The 22,448-nt window shown below is 42.5% G+C and overlaps 1 protein-coding gene across 1 annotated transcript in view; it reads left to right on the top strand.

Moving 5' to 3' along the window:
* Nucleotides 1–9: 9 nt before the first annotated feature.
* LOC124036614 (protein prenyltransferase alpha subunit repeat-containing protein 1-like) overlaps nt 10–22,448 on the top strand; it is a 28,997-nt gene continuing 6,558 nt past the window's right edge. Inside the window, exons 1-5 of the mRNA XM_046351419.1 lie at nt 10–137; nt 4,505–4,674; nt 6,937–7,003; nt 13,074–13,178; nt 19,648–19,888. Coding sequence (XP_046207375.1) covers nt 52–137; nt 4,505–4,674; nt 6,937–7,003; nt 13,074–13,178; nt 19,648–19,888 — 669 coding nt within the window. The 5' untranslated portion in view covers nt 10–51. The remainder of the gene's footprint in view (nt 138–4,504; nt 4,675–6,936; nt 7,004–13,073; nt 13,179–19,647; nt 19,889–22,448) is intronic.

Below are 22,448 nucleotides of genomic sequence, written 5' to 3'. Positions count from 1 at the left end.
AATGACCCGGATGAATTTGAGATAATCCGTTGACGTCATCAGTGTACAAAAATGGCAGAGACGGAGAACGAGGTGGAGGTATTGGTTCAGAGAGTTGTAAAAGATATCAATAACGCCTTCAAGAGAAACCCGAATATGTAAGTATATCCACTTTATCGAAGATAAGCTAGCTACACTATAGCATCAAGTGAATCATTGCGTGGTGTGCTAACAAGCAATATCATTACATTAGCAAGCTAGCTAGCGTTAGTCATCACAGATTGTTGGTCAGCTACCGTTAACTAGCTAGCAGGATACAAGGCTAGCCAGGGCAGTATAGGCTTGCAAAAATAGCAAGGTAGCTAACTAGTGTCTTTGCTTACATTGAGCCACAAATCGCTGTGGAAATATATTTGACTTTGCTGCTGAATTTGTTTGCCATTTACCTCGTTAGCTATCTACAATAGCTATTCGTTAGCCAAATAATGTTAGCTAGGCGATTGGCCATAGCTAACTAGCTCGATTAGCAGAAACGGATAACACAGCCTTGTTGTTGTTCCTATTTCTGGAATGGTATGCACAAATCATGTGATCAGAAAGCGCTTTTCACCACATACAAGTAACTTAACCAGTCGGCCAAATATTGTTGGAAGAGTCACATCTTCCTCGGCTGGCGACTCTAACATGTCATAGCAGGGTAGCTTTGTCAGTGTTTCCTCAGTTCTGTTGGGAACATATTTCCACAATCAAAATCACTTGGAGCTGATTTCGTGGTGTTTTTAGTCTTATGTCCAACAATGTTTTTAATTATTATTATTTTAAATAGTAACATGTCTTTTTAAAATTTTCTTTGCTCAGAAAACTTGGGGGACAATAAAATCACCTGCTGGCCACCAGTTGGGGAACCCAGATGTAGAATGCAGAATAGAACTGGAATGTAACTGGCTTCTGTGTAAAACGTCCTTGAGTGAGTGTTCTAAATTAGAACTGGGCTACATTCTCATTTAAGAACAGGGTGTGGATGCTTTTACTTTAATGCTGAACATCCCAGACCTTTTCTTTTGTTTGTGTTTGTTTTAACAGTCTGCTCAGAGCTCATTATAAACAAGCCTATACACATATTTAAAAGAAAGCGAGAGAATGCTGTATGCCGCACAATGAAATGTGGAAAAATAACTTTCCATTTGATACAGTTAAGTTAGTTTATCCAGACCCTGGCTGTGACGCGAAACATATGTTAACATTGCCAAAGCAAGTAAAATAGATAAACAATCAAATTGAACAGTTACACAAAAGTTCCAATAGAATAAAGACATTTCAGGTGTCATATTATATCTATATACAGTGTTGTATCGATGTGCAAAGAATTAAAGTACAGAAATAAATCTGGTTTGTATTTACAATAAGTTCCCGAGTGGCACAGCGGTCTAAGGCACTGCATCTCCGTGCTAGAGGCGTCACTCAGACCCGTGTTTCGGGTAGGTTGCCATTGTAATATAAATAAACAATGGTGTTTGTTCTTAACTGATTGCCCTTTTGTGGCAACGGATCACAAATATTGCTGCTGTGATGGCACACTGTGGTATTTCACCAAATAAATATGGGAGTTTTATCAAAATTGGGTTTGTTTTTCGAATTCTTTGTAGGTCTGTGTAATTTGAGGGAAATATGTGTATCTAATATGCTCATGCATTTGGCAGGAGGTTAGGAAGTGCAGCTCAGTTTCCACTATATTTTGTGGGCAGTGTGCACCTAGTTTGTCTTCTCTTGAGACCCATGAAATAGAACAAATATCAAGTACCATAGCAACCACCAAATAATTATCAAAAGTAGAACGATGTCAGACCATGCCTGAACTTCTCTGATTGATAACCTACATTTCTACTTTATATGATAAGGTTAAGAGGCAAAAAAACATCTAAGCTTGATTTGTAGTGTTAGTGTGTATAATGTTGCATAGACTTCTCCAACCCTCTGGGGTTATTGGAAGTGACCTGGGCTGTGCTCAGCTCCACTGAGTGCAGTGCTTTGAGACTGTGTGCGTTTGATACCATTCACCTGACTCATGTTGATGCATAGCTAGACTATGCACACACACCCTCAAAAGTTAAAATTCCACCCTTGTTCTGTGTCCCTCTGCCTGTGCCAGAGCTGGGCTGTATTCAGCATAACATTGTGGAACATTCAGATATAGCTGTGTAGAACATTCCTCTCTAGCATATAGAATTAGAAATCACTTCAGTTCTATTTGTGACATTTTTCGTACTATACATTACAGGTCGACCGATTATGATTTTTCGAAATACCGATTATTGGAGGACCAAAAAAAAGGCCGATACCAATTAATCGGCCGATTATAAAAAAAAATAAATAAAATATATATATATATATATTTTTTTTTTTGTAATAATGACAATTACAACAATACTGAATGAGCACTTTTAAGAGTACTTACTTTTATGAGCACAATTTTAACCTAATATGATACATCAACAAAATCAATTTAGCCTCAAATAAATAATGAAACATGTTCAATTTGGTTTAAATAACAAAAACAAAGTGTTTGGAGAAGAAAGTAAAAGTGCAATATGTGCCATGTAAGAAAGCTGACGTTTATGTTCCTTGCTCAAAACATGAGAACATATGAAAGCTGGTGGTTCCTTTTAACATGAGTCTTCACTATTCCCAGGTAAGAAGTTTTAGGTTGTAGTTATTATAGGAATTATAGGACTATTTCTCTCTATACCATTTTGTATTTCATATACCTTTGGATGTTCTTATAGGTACTTTAGTATTGCCAGTGTAACAGTATAGCTTCCGTACCTCTCTTCGCTCCTACCTGGGCTCGAACCAGGAACACAACGACAACATCCACCCTCGAAGCAGCATTACCCATGCAGAGCAAGGGGAACAACTACTCAAAGTCTCAGAGCGAGTGGGGTTTGAAACGCTATTAGCGCGCACCCCGCTGACTAGCTAGCCATTTTACATCACATCGTTGCACCAGCCTCATCTCGGGAGTTGATAGGCTTGAAGTCATAAACAGCAGCTCTGCTGGCAAAATGCACGAAAGTGCTGTTTGAATGAATGCTTATGAGCCTGCTGGTGCTTACCATCACTGTCAGACTGCTCTATAAAATCATAGACTTAATTATAACATAACACACAGAAATATGAGCCTTAGGTCATTATGGTCAAATTTGGAAACTATCATCTCGAAAACCAGACGTTTATTTTTTCAGTGAAATACGGAACGGTTCCATATTTTATCTAACGGGTGGCATCCATCAGTCTAAATAATTCTGTTACATTGCACAACCTTCAATGTTATGTCATAATTACGTAAAATTCTGGCAAATTGGTTCGCAATGAGCCAGGCTGCCCAAACTGTTGCATATACCCTGACTCTGCGTGCAATGGACAGTGACACAATTTCACCTGGTTAATATTGCCTGCTAACCTGGATTTCTTTTAGCTAAATATGCAGGTTTAAAAATACATACTTCTGTGTATTGATTTTAAGAAAGGCATTGGTCTTCATGGCTAGGTACACGTTGGAGCAACGACAGTCCTTTTTCGCGAATGTGCACTGCATCGATTATATGCAACGCAGGACACGCTAGATAAACTAGTAATATCATCAACCATGTGTAGTTATAACTAGTGATTATGATTGATTGTTTTTTTATAAGATAAGTTTAATGCTAGCTAGCAACTTACCTTGGCTTCTTACTGCAATCGTGTAACAGGCAGTCTCCTCATGAGGCAGGTGGTTAGAGCGTTGGACTAGTTAACCGTAAGGTTGCAAGATTGAATCCCCGACCTGACAAGGTTATTCTGTTGTTCTGCCCCTGAACAAGGCAGTTAACCCACCGTTCCTAGGCCGTCATTGAAAATATGAATGTGTTCTTAACTGACTTGCCTCGTTAAATAAAGATTAAATAAAGTTGTAAAGAAAATCGGCGTCCAAAATGACCGATTTCCGATTGTTATGAAAACTTGAAATATGGCCCTAATTGATCGGCCATTCCGATTAATCGGTCGACCTCTACTATACATGACCCTAATGCAAAAGGGACTCTGTGTGTGCGTTCTGCAGTTTTGCTGTGTGCTCACGGCGTAGACTCTCTGGAGATGCATGTGTGCGAACTAGGTTGCTCTCTACAAGGCTTGTCTCCCATCCAGACCAGTGTTAGTTGTGCATATAAAAGCTCTTTCAACTAGAGACCCATTTGGGCTAAATACAACCCTACACCAGACAGTCAATAAAGCCCTCATTAGACTGGGCTGGAGGTTGTTATTACTGTGTGTCTGTCTAACTTAACGTTGCAGCCGTAAAACGACGCCTGAGCAGAGCCCCCCCTCTACATCCAGTTTTTCAGGGGAAATGGAAGTTACGTTGAAATACTGTATCCCTGAAAACATTTGTTTTCTGCCTATCCCAACGAGAGTGGAGTGTTGTGCCCTTGTAGTGTTAGCAATTAGCATGCAGGTTTTCACTCACCTTTCTCCCTCCCTCCCTCAGTGATGAGATAGGTCTGATCCCGTGTCCAGAGGTCAGGTATAACCGCAGCCCCATCGTGCTGGTAGAGAACAAGCTGGGGGTGGAGAGCTGGTGTGTCAAATACCTGCTACCCTACGTCCACAACAAGCTACTGCTCTACAGGCAGCGCAAACAGTGGCTGGATAGGGAAGGTAAGAACTTTATTGTCCAGTTTCCTTACTGTCCTCAGAAATGTCTTTTTAAATTTTTTTTATTTAGTTCAACACCCCAAGATACACACACATTTTCCCCGAGGGGTTGGAAGCACAGGTCAGGCATGGTGCAGCTCTACCCTCTGGGACAGTTTTTCAGTGATTATTTTTATTTATTTTTTCCACTTTTTCTCCCCAATTTTGTGCTATCTAATTGGTAGTTACAGTCTTGTCTCATCGCTGCAACACCCGTACGGACTCGGGAGAGGCGAAGGTCGAGAGCCGTGCGTCCCCCCCGAAATACGACCCTGCTTCTTCTTGACACAATGCCTGCTTTACCCGGAAGCCAGCCGCACCAATGTGTCGGAGGAAACACCGTACACCTGGTGACCGTGTCAAGCGTGTATGCACCCGGCTTGCCACAGGAGTCACTAGGGCGTGATGGGACAAGGACATCCCGGCCGGACAAACCCTCACCCGGACGATGCTGGGCCAATTGTGCGCCGCCCCATGAGTCTCCCGGTCTCGGCCGGCTGTGACTCGAACCAGGATCTCTAGTGGCACAGCTAGCACTACGATGCAGTGCTTTAGACCACTGCACCTCTCGGGAGGCCCTCTGGAACAGTTTGAGGTTAAGTTCCTTGCTCAAGGGCTCAACGGTTGGTGATGGCATCAACACGTTTTCATAGGACAGGGAAAGTAACCTTTTGTACAGCTGCTGGCTTGGAGACTCCTCACTGTAGATTGCAAGGCTTACTGTACTCTGAAGTCCTGAGCTGTGTTTGAATACCCATACTAACATACTGTATACCACATACTTAATGAATATATACCACAAACTATTACTTCATTTTAGTATACTGTAAACAAACGGTATCCTTTCAGTTGAGAGTACTAGCGCTTTGCCGGTCTACCGGAAGTTGATGCTGTTGCTATGCAACCTCTTGCTAGCATGTTAGCATAACAAATTACTAGCTAGACATTTTATGACTTCGGGTGTGTTCTTCAATTCAATCTGGAGTGCCAGAGTGCACTCTGGGCGTTCGTCAATTCAGAGTATTGTCAGATTGTCCATTTGTAAATTCATAGTGTTTCGCTTTGGGAGCGTCCAGGGTGCAAACTGGATGCTCTAGCCGAGGAGTAGGGTTGATTCCAACGTTTTGACCTCACAACGACACCCAAGCTAACTTACTAGCTACTTCCAGACAAATAAGAGAACACCCCACTCTGACCATTTTACCCGCCCAAGCAGAGCTGGTTAGGCTGTTTTCATGTTATCCAGAACGTTGGTGACTGTAACTGCTGCTGGCAACAATTTAATGACACTTTTTGCCGACGTTTACTGTCACAGGCCATATTCAATGGGTGTTGAGCCTTCGTAAATTCATCAGTTATTCTGCACTCTGGTACACTTTATTTAACTTGGCAAGTCAGACAGCCAGAGCGAATTTACGAAAGCACCCGAATGTCCATTGAGAACGCCCAACGACTATACCACTTAGCTAAGAATAACAGGAATAATCAAGTAAATAAAAGTTGGGTAGTTAGCCTATAGTTAATATATTGGCAAGTTCCATGTATTAGTAGTCAACTAACGTTAGGTAGCTAGCTAACATACTGGTACATACTGCTGTAATGCTCTGTGGTTCGTAAGGATAGCTTTGCTAACAAATTGTCAGCCAACATAACGTGTAAGGTAACTTATTTGAAAAGTAATTACTTTATTACATTGCCCAACGTTTTCTTAACATTTGTCATAATTAGTTAAAGCAATGAATTTGTAGGGGCTCTCGTTGGACTTCGGCTGCATATTTAACACAATTTTCTTCAAATCTGAAAATGATGTGAAGCCACACCCATTTTCCGAAGAATTGCATTATGGGTCCTAAAAGCACGAAAATAGTGTCCGCTGCTTGTATTCTTCGTATTTTGGCGAATGTAGTACGACATTCGGGAACTTTTGGCCTACCAACACTATGACCAATAAGCAATACTATATACTCAATTTACCCCACAAATAGTAGGGTTAGTATGAGTATTCGAACACAGCTCTGGCCTATACCTAAAACATGTTGGTTTCTAGAGGAAGGATGAACTCAGTCTACTTCGTATAAATGAGCTTTTTGGGGATGTGGGGAAATCCTTTCGTTACCATTTTGGACAGACAGAATTTATTGTACCTAACAAAATGGGCATTATAAATGACTTTACTTTTACTGAAAATCATCTGTTGATCTACTGCCCTGTCTCTCCCTCTTCAAGCTCTGATAGACATCACCTGCACTCTGCTGCTGCTCAACCCAGACTTCACCACTGCTTGGAATGTCAGGTAAGAACTCCGGCTCACACCATTCTGATCTGTATACGTTGTGGCCACATTGAATACACAATAATAAGCCCTCTAAATAGACCCCACTCAATCCTCACTCCCCATTGGCCAGGGGTGGGCAACATATAGCCCGCGGGAGGTTTGATATTTTTAATTTTTTTGTGTGGGGGGTGATTATTATTTGTGGCTAAAAAAAACACTCCAGGCCACTCTTCAACATGTAAAAGTAGATATTAAGTATGTCGAAATTATAATGAACCTATACGTTTTGAAATAACTGCCAAGACGATGCCTTAGGGTCCGTACGCCCTTCCCCCTCTGAGGGGACAAAATGTCTCTACGTTACAGTATCCAGACTAGAGGTCGACCGATTCATCGGAATGGAAAGTTTTCATAACAATCAGAAATCGGTATTTTTGGACACCGACTTGGACAATATATATATATATATATTTTTTTTCACCTTTATTTAACTAAACAAGTCAGTTAAGAACACATTCTTATTTTCAATGACGCTCTAGGAACAGTGGGTTAACTGCCTTGTTCAGGGGCAGAACAACAGATTTTTACCTTGTCAGCTCGGCGATTCAATCTTGCAACCTTACAGTTCACTAGTCCAACGCTCTAACCACCTGATTACATTGCACTCCACGAGGAGACTGACTGTTACGCGAATGCAGTAGGAAGCCAAGGTAAATTTCTAGCTAGCATTAAACTTATCTTATAAAAAAACAATCAATCAATCATAATCACTAGTTAACTACACATTGTGGTTGATAGTACTAGTTTATCTAGCGTGTCCTGCGTTGCATATAATCGATGCGGTGCGTATTTGCAAAAAGGGACTGTCTTGCTCCAATGTGTACCTAACCATTAACATCAATGCCTTTCTTAAAATCAATACAAGTGTATATTTTTAAACCTGCATATTTCGTTAATATTGCCTGCTAACCTGGCTCGTTGCGAACTCTGTGAAGACTATTTCTTCCTAACGAAGACAGCCAACTTCGTGTTCATTCAGTATTGTTGTTATTGTCAATATTACAAATACATATTTTTGATTATTAAATTGGCCGATTAATCGGTGTCTGCTTCTATTTGGTCCTACAATAATCGGTGTCGGCGTTGAAAAATCATAGTCGGTTGACCTCTAATCCAGACGACTATTGTGACAGAATAATACTATAGTATCTGTGTCTGAAACTTGTCCTCTGAGGATAACTCTGATGCTCTCTATATGGATGTATGTTCTCTGTGGTAACTTGTCCTCTGAGGATAACTCTGATGTTCTCTATATGGATGTATGATCTCTGTGGTAACTTGTCCTCTGAGGATAACTCTGATGCTCTCTATGGATGTATGATCTCTGTTGTAACTTGTATCTGGACAGGGTGAACTCTGATGCTCTCTATATGTATATATGATCTCTGTTGTAACTTGTATCTGGACAGGGTGAACTCTGAGTTACTCCATGTAAATGAAATATTTGATTATTGATTATTATCCTCTCAGGAATTTTCTTATTTCACAGTGTTCTCATACCCTACACAAGCCTTTAAATGCTGGAGCTACCGTCATAAATGCTGGAGCTACCGTCATAAATGCTGGAGCTACCGTCATAAATGCTGGAGCTACCGTCATAAATGCTGGAGCTACCGTCATAAATGCTGGAGCTACCGTCATAAATGCTGGAGCTACCGTCATAAATGCTGGAGCTATAGTCTGTTTGTTCGGGCCTGATTCAGAGTTAAGATAAATGTGCGTTACTCAGAGTTAAATTTTTGGACTTTTTACCCCCTTTTTCTCACCAATTTCATGGCATCCAATTGTTAGTAGTTACAGTCTTGTCTCATCGCTACAACTCCCGTACAGGCTCGGGAGAGACGAAGGTTGAAAGTCATGCGTCCTCCGAAACACAACCCAACCTAGCCTCACTGCTTCTTAACACAGTGCCCATCCAACCCGGAAGCCAGCCGCACCAATGTGTTGGAGGAAACACCGTGCACCTGGCAACCTTGATTAGCGGCCCGCCATAGGAGTCGCTAGTGCGCGATGAGACAAGGATATCCCTACCGGCCAAACCCTCCCAAACCCAGACGACGCTAGGCCAATTGTGCGTCGCCCCATGGACCTCCCGGTCACGGCTTAAATCTACTCAACTCAGAATATCATGTAAATCATTTACCTTTCTAAAGTCTTACTACAGTGTGTAAAGTCAGGAACTTTTAACATTTTTATTTAACCAGGTAGGGTAGTTGACAACAATTTCTCATTTACAACTGCGACCTGGCCAAGATAAATGCAAAGCAGTGCGACCTAAATAACAACACAGAGTTGCACATGGAATAAACAAACATACAGTCAATAACACAATAGAAAAGTATATTTACAGTGTGTGCAAATGAGGTAAGATAAGGGAGGTGAGGCAATAAATAGGCCATAGTGATAGATGTGGTGATAGATGAATGTGCAAGTAGAGATACTGGGGGGAAAAGGAGCAAAAACATGTTTTACATTATGGGGATGAGTTAGTTGGATGGTCTATTTACAGATGGGCTATGTACAGGTGCAGTGATCTGTGAGCTCCTCTGACAGCTGATGCTTAAAGTTAGAGAGGGAGATATGAGTCTCCAGCTTCAGTGGTTTTTGTAATTAGTTCCAGTCATTGGCAGCAGAGGAACTGGAAGGAAAGGCGTCCAAAGGAGGAATTGGTTTTGGCCAGTGAAATATACCTGCTGGATCGCGTGCTATGGGTGGGTGCTGCTATGGTGACCAGTAAGTTGAGATAAGGCATGGCTTTACCTAGCAAAGACTTATAGATGACCAGGAGCCAGTGGGTTTGGTGACGAATATGAAGTGAGGGCCAGCCAACAAGAGCATATAGGTCGCAGTGGTGGATAGTATATGGGGCATTGGTCACCGATGGCACTGTGATAGACTACATCCAATTTGCTGAGTAGAGTGTTGGAGGCCATTTTGTAAATTACATTGCCGAAATCAAGGATCGGTAGGATAGTCAGTTTTACGAGGGTATTTTTGGTAGCATGAGTTGTTGTGAAATTGGAAGCCAATTCTATAATTCATTTTGGATTGGAGATGATTAATGTGAGTCTGGAAGGAGAGTTTACAGTCTTACCAAACACCTCTAACACACATCTAACCAAACATGTATTTGTAGTTGTCCACAGAACCGTCCAAAGTAGTGATGCTGGACGGGCGGGCAGGTGCGGGCAGTGATCGGTTGAAGAGCATGCATTTAGTTGTACTTGCATTTTAAGAGCAGTTGGAGGCCACGGATGGAGTGTTGTATGGCTTTGAAGCTCATCTTGAGGTTTGTTAACACAGAGAAGGGCCAGAAGTATATAGAATGGTGTTGTCTGCATAGATAGTTTCTCTGATCCACCAAGACAATGCATGGTATTGACCCAATTTTAATTTATTTAACCAGGCAAGTCAGTTAAGAACAAATACTTATTTTCAATGACGGCCTGAACAAGGCAGTGTGTTAACTGCCTTGTTCAGTGGCAGAACGACAGATTTTTACTTTGTCAGCTCGGGGATTCGATCTAGCAACCTTTCGGTTGCCTGCCCAAAGCTCTAACCACTAAGCTACCTGCCTCCCCGATATGGCCCATCTTCAGAGTCTAGTCGGGCCTCTCTCTTCCCTGCTGTAGGTCTCTGGTTGCCTATACTCTTGCTAGCTGCTCCGAGACCTGGCTGGGTGGTGCCAGAATAACAACCTACCTCAACGTAACCAAGACTAAGGAGATGATTGTGGAAGTAGCACCGAGCACGTCCCCATTCTCATCGACGAGGCTGTAGTGGAGCAGGTTGAGAGCTTCAAATTCCTTGGTGTCCACGTCAACAACACACTAAATTGGTCCAAACACACCAAGACAGTCGTGAAGAGGGCACGGCAAAGCCTATTCCCCCTCAGGAAACTAAAAATATTTGGCAACAACAAGAGCATCCTGACCGGTTGCATCACTGCCTGGTACGGCAATTGCTCGGCCTCCGACAGCAAGGCACTTCAGAGGGTAGTGCATACGGCCCAGTACATCACTGGGGCAAAGCTGCCTGCCATTCAGGACCTCTACACCAGGCGGTGTCAGAGGAAGGCCCTAAAAATTGTCAAAGACCCCAGCCACCCCGGTCATACACTGTTTTCTCTACACCCGATGGCAAGCGGTACCGGAGTGCCAAGTCTAGGACAAAAAGACTTCTCAACAGTTTTTACCCCCAAACCATAAGACTCCTTGAACAGGTAACCAAATGGTTACCCGGGCTGTTTGCATTGTGTGTGTGTGTCCCCAACTCCTCTTTTACACTGCTGCTACTCTCTGTTTATCTTATATGCATAGTCACTTTAACGATACCTACATGTACATACTACCTAAATTGGCCCGACCAACCAGTGCTCCCGCACATTGGCTAACCGGGCTATCTGCATTGTGTCCCACCACCCGCCAACCCCTCTTTTACACTGCTACTCTCTGTTCATCATATATGCACAGTCACTTTAACGATACCTACATGTACATACTACCTCAATACGCCTGACTAACAGGTGTCTGTATATAGCCTTGCTACTGTTATTTTCACATTTCTTTTTACTGTTGTTTTATTTATTTTACTTACCTACACACACACACACACACACACACACACACACACACACACATATACTTTTTTTCCCCGCATCATTGGTTAGAGCCTGTAAGTAAGCATTTCGCTGGAAGGTCCTGTTGTATTCGGCATTTCACTGTAAGGTCCTGTTGTATTCGGCATTTCACTGTAAGGTCCTGTTGTATTCGGCATTTCACTGTAAGGTCCTGTTGTATTCGGCATTTCACTGTAAGGTCCTGTTGTATTCGGCATTTCACTGTAAGGCCCTGTTGTATTCGGCATTTCACTGTAAGGTCCTGTTGTATTCGGCATTTCACTGTAAGGTCCTGTTGTATTCGGCATTTCACTGTAAGGTCCTGTTGTATTCGGCATTTCACTGTAAGGTCCTGTTGTATTCGGCATTTCACTGTAAGGTCCTGTTGTATTCGGCGCACGTGACAAATAAACTTTGATTTGATTCATATATTTTGTCACAGTAGACTTTCTTTAACTAGACTAGCCTGGCCTCAATGTTTGACTTGGTATTTGATTCTTGTTTCAGGCAGTTGTCGTTATATGCTAGTACTTAAGTTAAAAAATGCAGTTGATTTTATATCAAGGGGATGCAAGACGTGAAGCAGCTGTTGCAACTTGTGCTTCCAGTTTTGGCCATGAGATGGAGCTAAATATCATATTTTAACCACATGCAGTGGTTTGTGGCTCAACATAACGGCAGTGTTGGGTTATAATACTAGGGTTGAAGACCATTCCAGGGAGGTATTTTAAGGGTGTGTGACTCTGTGGACTGGTTTCCCAGACACAGATTAAATTTAGTCCTGGAATAGGCTCAAAGGAGATTATCAACTGACCAGACAAGGTTTAATCTGTGTCTCCTGACCTGTTGTTCTGTTGATGACATTTCCTGTAACACATTGACCTGACTCCCAACACTCTCCACTGCCCTGCGTCTTAACACCAGTCATCTCAGCTACGTGTTCCCCTGAGTTCAGAGTGAACCAACACCGTTAAGACACAGGTCCTCGCTTCATAGACAACGCCCGGGTCAAATCATTCTGTCATACCAAATGCCGTATCCAACTGTCAAGGTCACAACCTAATCTGTGCCTGTTGTATTTTAAACTGAGACCTTGTCCAGAGAATATAACCACAGTCAGCAGCCCTGCCATGGTCTATGTAGTCATAAAAAAATGAAAATACGAGACAATTTTTCTGTTTTTGACCTCGTAACCATCTTTGGGGTGTGTGTGTGTGTGTGTGTGTGTGTGTGTGTGTGTGTGTGAGATGATTGATCTATTCTTTTGGGAATTTCTTTTATGCAGTGTTTCTTAAAACAAACAGAAGTACGCAAATAGCACACACAGAACTACAGTGCGGTAACATAAGATTCACATCAGGAGCATTTAGATGTAATGTCATTAAATAGTTCCTCTGTCTGCTCTGGCAGGAAGGAACTGCTACAATGTGGAGCCCTGAGTCCAGAGAGAGACCTGTACCTGGGAAAACTGGCCCTCACCAAGTTCCCCAAGAGCCCTGAGACATGGATACACAGGTAGGACCGGTGGGGGGGGTGGAGTTTCCACGTTACCATCCTTTTTGGTAACTTTTAACTAGTTACCGACACCAAATCTCCAGGATTTTTCATTCATAGGTTGTTCTCATCTTCTTAAATGAAGCAATTTATGTTGTCAGCGTATCGTAACACGTCTATAGAATCGCAATGCACAAGTATCATGATATGGTATCGTGAGGTCTCTGGTAATTCCCAGCCCTAGTAACTATGGCGATTTTACGATGCACGTCTCGTCGCCAGTGGACCAAAATGGTGTATATATACAAAAGTATTTGGACACCCCTTCAAATGAGTGGATTTGTTTATTCCAGCAACGCCTGTTGCTATCAAGCACACAGCCATGTAATCTCCATAGACGAACATTGGCAGTAGAATGACCTTACTGAAGAGCTCAGTAACATTCGATGTGGCACTGTCATAGTCGGTTTGTCAAATTTGTGCCCTGCTAGAGATGCTCCGGTCAACTGTAAGTTCTGGTATTGTGAAGTATAAACGTCTAGGAGCAACAACGGCTCAGCCACCAAGTGGTAGGCCACACAAGCTCACAGAACTGGACCGCCGAGTGCTGAAGCGCGTACAGCGTAAAAAATAATGTCCTTGGTTGCAACACTCACTACCGATTTCCAAACTACCTCTGGAACCAACGTCAGCACAACAACTGTTCGTTGGGAGCTTCATGAAATGAATTTCCAAGGCCGAGCAGCTGCATACAAGCCTAAGATCACCATGGGCAATGCTAAGCGTCGGCTGGAGTGATGTGAAGCTCGCCACCATTAGACTCTGGAGCAGTGGAAACGCGTTCTCTGGAGTGATGAATCACGCTTCACCATCTGGCAGTCTGATGGACGGGTCTGAGTTTGGCAGATGCCAGGAGATGCCAGGAGAAAGCTACCTGCCAGAATGCATAGTAACAATTGTAAAGTTTGGTGGATGAGGAATAATGGTTTGGGGCTGTTTTTCATGGTTCGGGCTAGGCCCCTTATTTCCAGTAACGGGAAATGTTAAAACTGCACCATAAAATTACATTCTAGATGATTCTGTGTTTCCAACTTTGGTAAGTTTGGTAAGTTTGGGGAAGGCCCTTTCCTTTTCGGCATGACAATGCCCCCGCATGTAGTGTACTTCAGTGCCTCTAAAGTGATGGTATTTATTCCACTGTAAATACACACATATACACACTCTGACTCTTGCACTGGACTCGACTCACACATGCTTCACTGACACACACACACACTATATTTTATATTGACTCCACATAGACACACTATATTGTGTGTCTGTGTATATGTGTATATATATATATTTCACACACAGACGCTCTTTCACACGCAGCTGCTACTGTTCTGTTAATTATTTATCCTGATTGGCTCGTCACTTTTTCCCTAAATGTACATATTACAACTACCTCGTACCTGTTTTTATTTTGTCCAAATTTTCTTTTAACTCTGCATTGTTGGAAAGAGCTCGTAAGCAACAGATGGGAGAGGGGGTGATGGAGAGAAAAAGGGCGGAGAAGGACAGAGAATAAGAAAGAGCGAGAGGGCGATGAGTAAGATATTTATTTTGAGACTGAATGGAGCAGATCAGCCTAATTCCCACAGTTTACCAGAGAGCGAGAGGTAAGAGCTATATTACCCCCAAACAGCTGTGCCATGCAAGGTCATGGCTGTTGTGTGGGAATTATTACATCCTGTCATTGTGTGCTGCCTGCCGGTGAGGAGGTTCTAGATGGGGGTTCCACCTCCTAGCTCAGTGTTCTAGATGGGGGTTCCACCTCCTAGCTCAGTGGTCTTCCATGTCAAGTCTGTAGTGGGGGTCGCCCCCAAATAATTTTAATTACCATAATTACCAAAAATAATAATTACCATAATTTTAAGGCCACAGATTATTGTATGTGACTATATATATATATATATATATAATTTAAAGATAATTAGAAAAATACAACTTATCAAGTCTACGTATTTATTTGGTTTATTTTAATAAGAGATGAAAATCTATTGAATTGAAGGTTATTTGCTGATGTAAAAATCTGAATGTTCTATGTTTAAGGTTGTCATTAGATTTGCAGTGGGGTTGTTTTTGCCCCAAAAAATGGGGTCCTCATCATTTTGAGGGAAAATAAGAAGTTTGACTACCACTGATCTAGCAGTAGCATGTGAAGAGGGATTATTATGTCATAGTAATGGAGGACAAACACATACTGTACCAGTCAAGTTTGGACACACCTACTCATTCCAGGGCTTTTTCATTTTTACTATTTTCCACATCGGAGAATAATAGCGAAGACATCAAAACTGAAGTAACATATATATGGAATCATGTCGGAACCCAAAAAAGTCTTAAGCAAATCAAAATATTTTTATATTTGAGATTCTTCAAAGTAGCCACCCTTTGCCTGGATGACAGCTTTGCACACTCTTGGCATTCTCTCAACCAGCTTTGTGAGGTAATCACCTGGAATGCATTTCAATTAACAGGTGTGCCTTATTAAAAGTTAATTTGTGGATTTTTTTTCATTCTTAATGTGTTTGAGCCAATCAGTTGTTGTGACAAGGTAGGGCAATCTTCTGTATACCATCCCTATTTGGTAAAAGACTGCTGTGTCTTTGGCTATGCCGGATTAAGTGATATGACATGCTATTCTATAAAATTATTTCTCTAATTAATATTACCTGATTAAGCAATTCAGGTAAATTTAATTAACTAGAAAGTCGGGGCACCACAAAAGAATGTTTAGAGCTGTTACCTTCCGAATAAACTCTTAAAGACCTAGTAATCTTTTACATCAGTAGCAGTCAATATTTAATTGTCAATTGTTACGAATCCCTTTTGGCCCGACAGTCTAGGGGGGATGGTAATGAGACCCGTAACATAACTCATGCAAATTATTATTGTGACAAAGTAAAAGTGTGCACGAAATAACCACGACAACAGAAATCTACCGTCAAACTCTAGGTTTATTTATAAACACACGGTAATGGGGGGAGCAGGAAAAGGGGCTGAGCTGGACTCAAGGAAAGAAACAATAACTATTCAAAAACACCCCTAAGCTAGACTAGCCTACTTTAACAACAGCTAACTAACTAACCAAAAATACAGTGGGTGGTCCGCCCAGTTCTAACTAGTGTATTTAACAAAGTTCACCTACGGGTAGTGTATGCCCATGGGCGACTTGTCTTGGTTTCCCCCTTTTCCCACCAGCAACAAACAAACACCATAACCAAAAACAATACTCACAGGTGATGACAAAGTGCTATGGAGGTGCTTTAAACAAAAGAGAGGTTAAGACACAAAGCGAGAGTGAAACACAGAGACCTACAGACATGGCATTTACAGAGAGAGCTTGAGCTGAGATTGAGCTGAGCTAGAGATTGAGCTAGAGATTGAGCTCTCTAGAACAAACAAATGATGGGGTTTTTAAACCATGGGGAAGGAACTGTGATAGGTCAGGAAATAGGAGGAGGTGTGTCTTCTGATTGATGATTGATTGTTGACTGATTGGGGAGTGATGGTTTTCACCTGTGAGGGGAGAAGGAGAGTAAAGAAACACACACAGGATACACACACACAGGATTATTGTATCCGTAACATCAATTTATTCAGTCTCATCTGAAAGTTGTAAATTCTTCATGAACCCTGGCTAACAAGTTGAATCAGCAATACAAAATGTGGTTTAATTATTTATTTACTAAATACCTAAATAATCACACAGAATTACATCTACACAGAATGGATCATAATTTGTAATCAATATATATCATGAAGGAAAAAGTCCCTAGCGGACGGAACAGATATGACGGCTGGTTACACAAAGAAAAGGCGGCAGGGTTTTGAATAAAGAGCGGGAAGACTGAGGATCAAAAATATTTTGCCCCGCTCTCGGGCCGTAGGCAGCTATGCTATCGTAAATACAGTATATTATGCATTCTAAATAACCAGCCATTTGAGAAAGGAAAAAGCAATAAATATTTACTCTGAGCTGAGCTTCGGTAGATTGGGTTGTCCAGCATGGATTTCTTGTCCTCTGAAGAATGTCTAATGGTGAACTGGAGGGTGGTAGAATGGATCCTCTGTCCGTTCTCTCCTAGCCCACGTTTACAGCGGCTAACTCAACGGCTAGGAGGGATCACTTCTGGAGTGAGTAATAGTTCAAAGTTCATACCAAGTTGCCATACTTTTAAGCTTGTGCTATATTCTGGCTGGTATAGTCAATTCATCCTTTCGGCATGTCGATCATCACCTTCGCATTGAACACGACGCTAATTTCTTTAGGTTATTATCTGATCCCTTTTAACATAGGACCGTCATCCTCGGAACAGGAAGTTGAATTTTCCTCAACGGGTTTATATAGTGGTGAAAGAAAGGTGTGTTTCATAGTTTACAACCCATGTCTGTTCACTTGGGCGGGGCTTCTGAGTGAGCAGAGTTTCTCTATGACAAACCATTCTCTCATTTAAGAAGCTAAAATTACATTTCATCTTTTCACAAATAGTTTCATATTTAATCATTTAGATTGCACAAAATTCCATGTGAATCTGATAACTAGAATGTGTAGATTTTCCAAGATACAGTTTGTCGTCCTATCATCAGTAATCATGTATCAGACGCCAACTGATCGGACATCAATATTCATTAAGTACCAACGCATATTTTCACCTGGTTGGATTACCGAAATATGGTTCCGTTTCCCACCTTTTGATGTTACCAGAATCTCTGTTAGCAAAGGACTTTTCAAGTCAACTCTATAGAGTAGAGAGTGAGATGGGGGAGTGGGGGGTATTTATGTGGGTCAAAAACCTCCCCCAACAGGCCAAAGTCATGACAAGACCAAGTCCATATTATGGCAAGAACAGCTCAATAAGCAAAGGGAAACGATAGTCCATTACTTTAAGACATGAAGGTCAGTCAATTCAGAAAATGTCAACATTTCTTCAAGTGCAGTCGCAAAAACCATTAAGCGTTATGATGAAATGGGCTCTCATGAGGATCACCACAGCAAAGAAAGACCCAGAGTTACCTCTGCTGCAGAGGATATGTTCATTAGAGTTACCAGCCTCAGAAATCAGCAATTAACCGCACCGCAGAGTTCAAGTAACAGACACATCTCAACATCAACTGTTCAGAGGAGACTGTGTGAATCAGGCATTCGTACTGCAAAGAAACCACTACTGAAGGACACCAATAATAAGAGGAGGCTTGTTTGGGCCAAGAAACATGAGCAATGGACATTAGACCAGTGGAAAGTTGATATTTTTGGTTCCAACCGCTGGTGGAGTGATGGTGTGGGGGTGCTTTGCTGGTGACACTCGAGGCACACTTAACCAGCAAGGCTACCACAGCAATCTGCAGCGATACACCATCTCATCTGGTTTGGCTTAGTGGGACTATCATTTGTTTTTCAACAGGACAATGACCCAACATACCTCCAGGCTGTGTAAGGGCTATTTGACCAAGGGGGAGAGTGATGGAGTGTTGCATCAGATGACCTGGTCTCCACAATCAACTGACCTCAACCCAATTGATATGGTTTGGGATGAGTTGGACCACAGAGTGAAGGAAAAGCAGCTAACAAGTGCTCAGCATATGTATTAACTCCTTCATGACTGTTGGAAAAGCATTCCAGGTGAAGCTGGTTGAGAGAATGCCAAGAATGTGCAGAGATCTCAAGGCAAAGGGTGGCTACTTTGAAAAATCAAATGTTGATATAACACTTTTTGTGGGGTTATTACATGGTTCCATATGTGTTATTTCATGGTTTGGATGTAATAATAATAATATATGCCATTTAGCAGACTATTATTCTCATGTGTGCATATTCTAGAAAACCCACTACCCTGTAAAAATAGAGAACCTTTATTCTACAATCTAGAAAATAGTAAAAATAGAGAACCTTGAATGAGTAGGTGTCTTAACATTTGTGTGTGTGTGTGTGTGTGTGTGTGTACACACGCACACAGTGCTTTCAGAAAATATTCAAACCTCTTGACCTTTTTCACATTTTCTTACGTTAAAGCCTTTTTCCTAAAATTGATTAAAAAATTAAACAAATCTCATGAATCTACAATACCCCATAATGTCAAAGCAAAAACCAACAGCCTATCACCAAACAATTGACGAGTCGACTAATTGGGGTCAGCCCTAACTCCAAACGACACCTCATCTTAACAGCAAAGGGTTTAGCAGCGTGAGAAGACTGCTATTGCCCCATGTATACAGAGATGTATACAGAGAAATGCTATGGGAGTTGATATTTCACTGAAGTTGCCATCGTGTATTGGTGTTATCCATGTTGTTTTGTGTCCTGGCTCTGTTGTTTAACCAGATGCTTAGGTTGTGGTTGGTTCTGTGTTTAGGGCTGTTGTATTGTGGGAGCCAGCCGAGGGTGTTTGAAGTGCGTGTGTGTGTGTGTGCCTGCATGACTCCAACATGTCCCCTGTGTTTTCAGACGCTGGATACTACAGCAGGTGTTACGGGAGTGCTCTTCCCCCGGGCCGGACAGGGAGGAGCAGGGGGACGGTGATCGGCATGACGCAGCAGATAAGACACGTCTGAGTGAGCACCTCCACAGGGTCCTACACGAAGAGATGAAAGTGTGTGCCGACGCCGCCGGCCGTTACCCTAGCAACTACAATGCCTGGTCGCATCGTATCTGGGTTCTGCAGAACATGGCCCCGGGCAACCTCAAGGTAGGAGTAGAACGAGATGGGCTCTACATATGTCTCTCTCCCTTGTCTCTTTCTCCATCTTCATCTCTCTCAGCCTCTTAGGCTATATTTATGTTAATTGTACACGGTCTCTGTTAAAACAACTGGTCTTTCAAATGTAACCTCTCTGGGTTCTAGCAAGCCAGGCAGCTAGCAGGTCTTATACTGCCAGGAAGGTAAGGAATCCTGACCGACCGGTCGCTCTGTGTGTCAGTCAGGGTCTATAGTGTATCACCAACAAGGACAGTGTGTCTCCAGCCTCTCTGCCTCACGTCTCATCTCTCTCTGGCCTGTCGCTGTGTGACCATGACGATAGGACCTTTCTGGTTCATTGAACTGATCTGGGAACAGCCAACCCCTCTGGACTGAGCCCTAGGGATTTAAAGGTGTATGGAGAGTTTTGTTGTGCCTCAGTGAACACATGGCTTGTTTTTAAGCCGCAGTGGCATTGTTGTGCCTCAGTGAACACATGGCTTGTTTTTAAGCCGCAGTGGCATTCCCAGGATGTGGAGTGATATGGAGCAATGGTAGGACCAGGGATATGGAGCAATGGTAGGACCAGGGATATGGAGCAATGGTGGACCAGGGATATGGAGCTGCAATAGGCTCTTCCTGTTATTGGTAAGATGCCCTGCTCTCTGATCAGCCATTGGTGTTTAGGTTATGTAATGGCTGATGACCTTTGATTGGTCAAATGTCTCTACATTGTCTTAAAGGTTCGAACAGTCATGTTTAATTATTAATGCTGACACCCTACAGTATAATGTTGGCACCAATCTATATAAAGCACACGTAGGGCTGTTAGTGACCATATTACCGCTTCACTGGCAGTCATTCAAAAATAAGTCATATTTCACCTTTATTTAACCAGGTAGGCTAGATGAGGACAAGTCCTCATTTACAACTGCGACTGTCAAGATCAAGCAAAGCAGTGCGACACATGGAATAAACAGACGTACAGTCAATAACACAATAGAAAAGTTTACATAGTGTTTGCGAATCAATAAATAGGCCATAGTGACGAAATAATTACAATTTATCAATTAAACACTGGAGTGATAGATGTGCAAGTAGAGATACTTGGGTGCAAAAATATTATAATATGGGGATGAGGTAGTTGGGTGGGCGATTTACAGATGAGCTATGTACAGGTGCAATGATCTGTAAGCTGCTCTGACAGCTGATGCTTAAAGTTAGAGAGTGAAATATGAGTCTCCAGCTTCCGTGATTTTTGCAGTTCGTTCCAGTCATTGGCAGCAGAGAACTGGAAGGAGAGGCGGATAAAGGAGGAATTGGCTTTGGGGGTGACCAGCGAAATATACCTGCTGGAGCGCGTGCTACGGTTGGGTCCTGCTATTGTGACCAGTGAGCTGAGATAAGGCATGGCTTTACCTAGCGAAGACTTATAGATGACCTGGGGCCAGTGGGTTTGGCGACGAATATGAAGCGAGGGCCTGCCAACGAGAGCATGCAGGTCGCAGTGGTGGGTATTATATGGGGCTTTGGTGAAGAAACTGATGGCAGTGTGATCGACTGCATCCAATTTGCTGAGTAGGGTATTGTAGGCTATTTTTGTAAACTACATTGCCAAAGTCAAGGATCGGTAGGATAGTCAGTTTTACGAGGGTATGTTTGGCAGCATGAGTGAAGGATGCTTTGTTGCGAAATAGGAAGCCGATTCTAGATTTACTTTTGGATTGGAGATGCTTAATGTGAGTCTGGAAGGAGAGTTTATTCTAATCAGACACCTAGGTATTTTGTAGTTGTCCACATATTCCCAAGTCAGAACCGTCCAGATTAGTGATGCTTGACAGGGCGGACAGGTGCGATCGGTTAAAGAGCATGCATTTAGTTTTACTTGTATTATAAGAGCAGTTGGAGGCCATGGAAGGAGAGTTGTATGGCATTGAAGCTCGTCTGGAGGTTTGTTAACAGTGTCCAAAGAAGGGCCAGAGGTACACAGAATGGTGTCGTCTGCGTAGAGGTGGATCAGAGACTCACCACCAGCAAGAGCCATATCATTGATGTATACAGAGAAGAGAGTCAGCCCGAGGATTGAAACCAGTGACACCCGCATAGAGACTGCAAGAGGTTCGGACAACAGGCCCTCCGATTTGACACACTGAACTCTATCAGAGAAGTAGTTGGTGAACCAGGCGAGGCAATCATTTGAGAAACCAAGGCTGTTGAGTCTGCCAACGAGAATGTGGTGGTTGACAGTCGAAAGCCTTGGCCAGGTCGATGAATACGGCTACACAGTACTGTCTTTTATCGATGGCTGTTATATCGTTTAGGACCTTGAGCGTGGCTGAGGTACACCCATGACCAGCTCTGAAACCAGATTGCATAGCGGAGAAGGTGCGGTGGGATTAGAAATGGTCGGTGATCTGTTTTACTTGGCTTTCGATGACCTTAGAAAGGCAGGGTTGGATAGATATAGGTCTGTGACCACAGTAAATATTCCACGATAATCTCATTTTATGCACTCTGAACATGCTTTGGTAGTACCCAACTTGCTAATGACCATCAGGTCCTGACTGCC

This window comes from Oncorhynchus gorbuscha, linkage group LG05, assembly GCF_021184085.1.
Source record: "Oncorhynchus gorbuscha isolate QuinsamMale2020 ecotype Even-year linkage group LG05, OgorEven_v1.0, whole genome shotgun sequence".
NCBI classification, from domain to species: Eukaryota; Metazoa; Chordata; class Actinopteri; order Salmoniformes; family Salmonidae; genus Oncorhynchus; species Oncorhynchus gorbuscha.
Note: the sequence above shows the minus strand (reverse complement) of the source record. Positions and strands in the feature narration are given on the sequence as shown.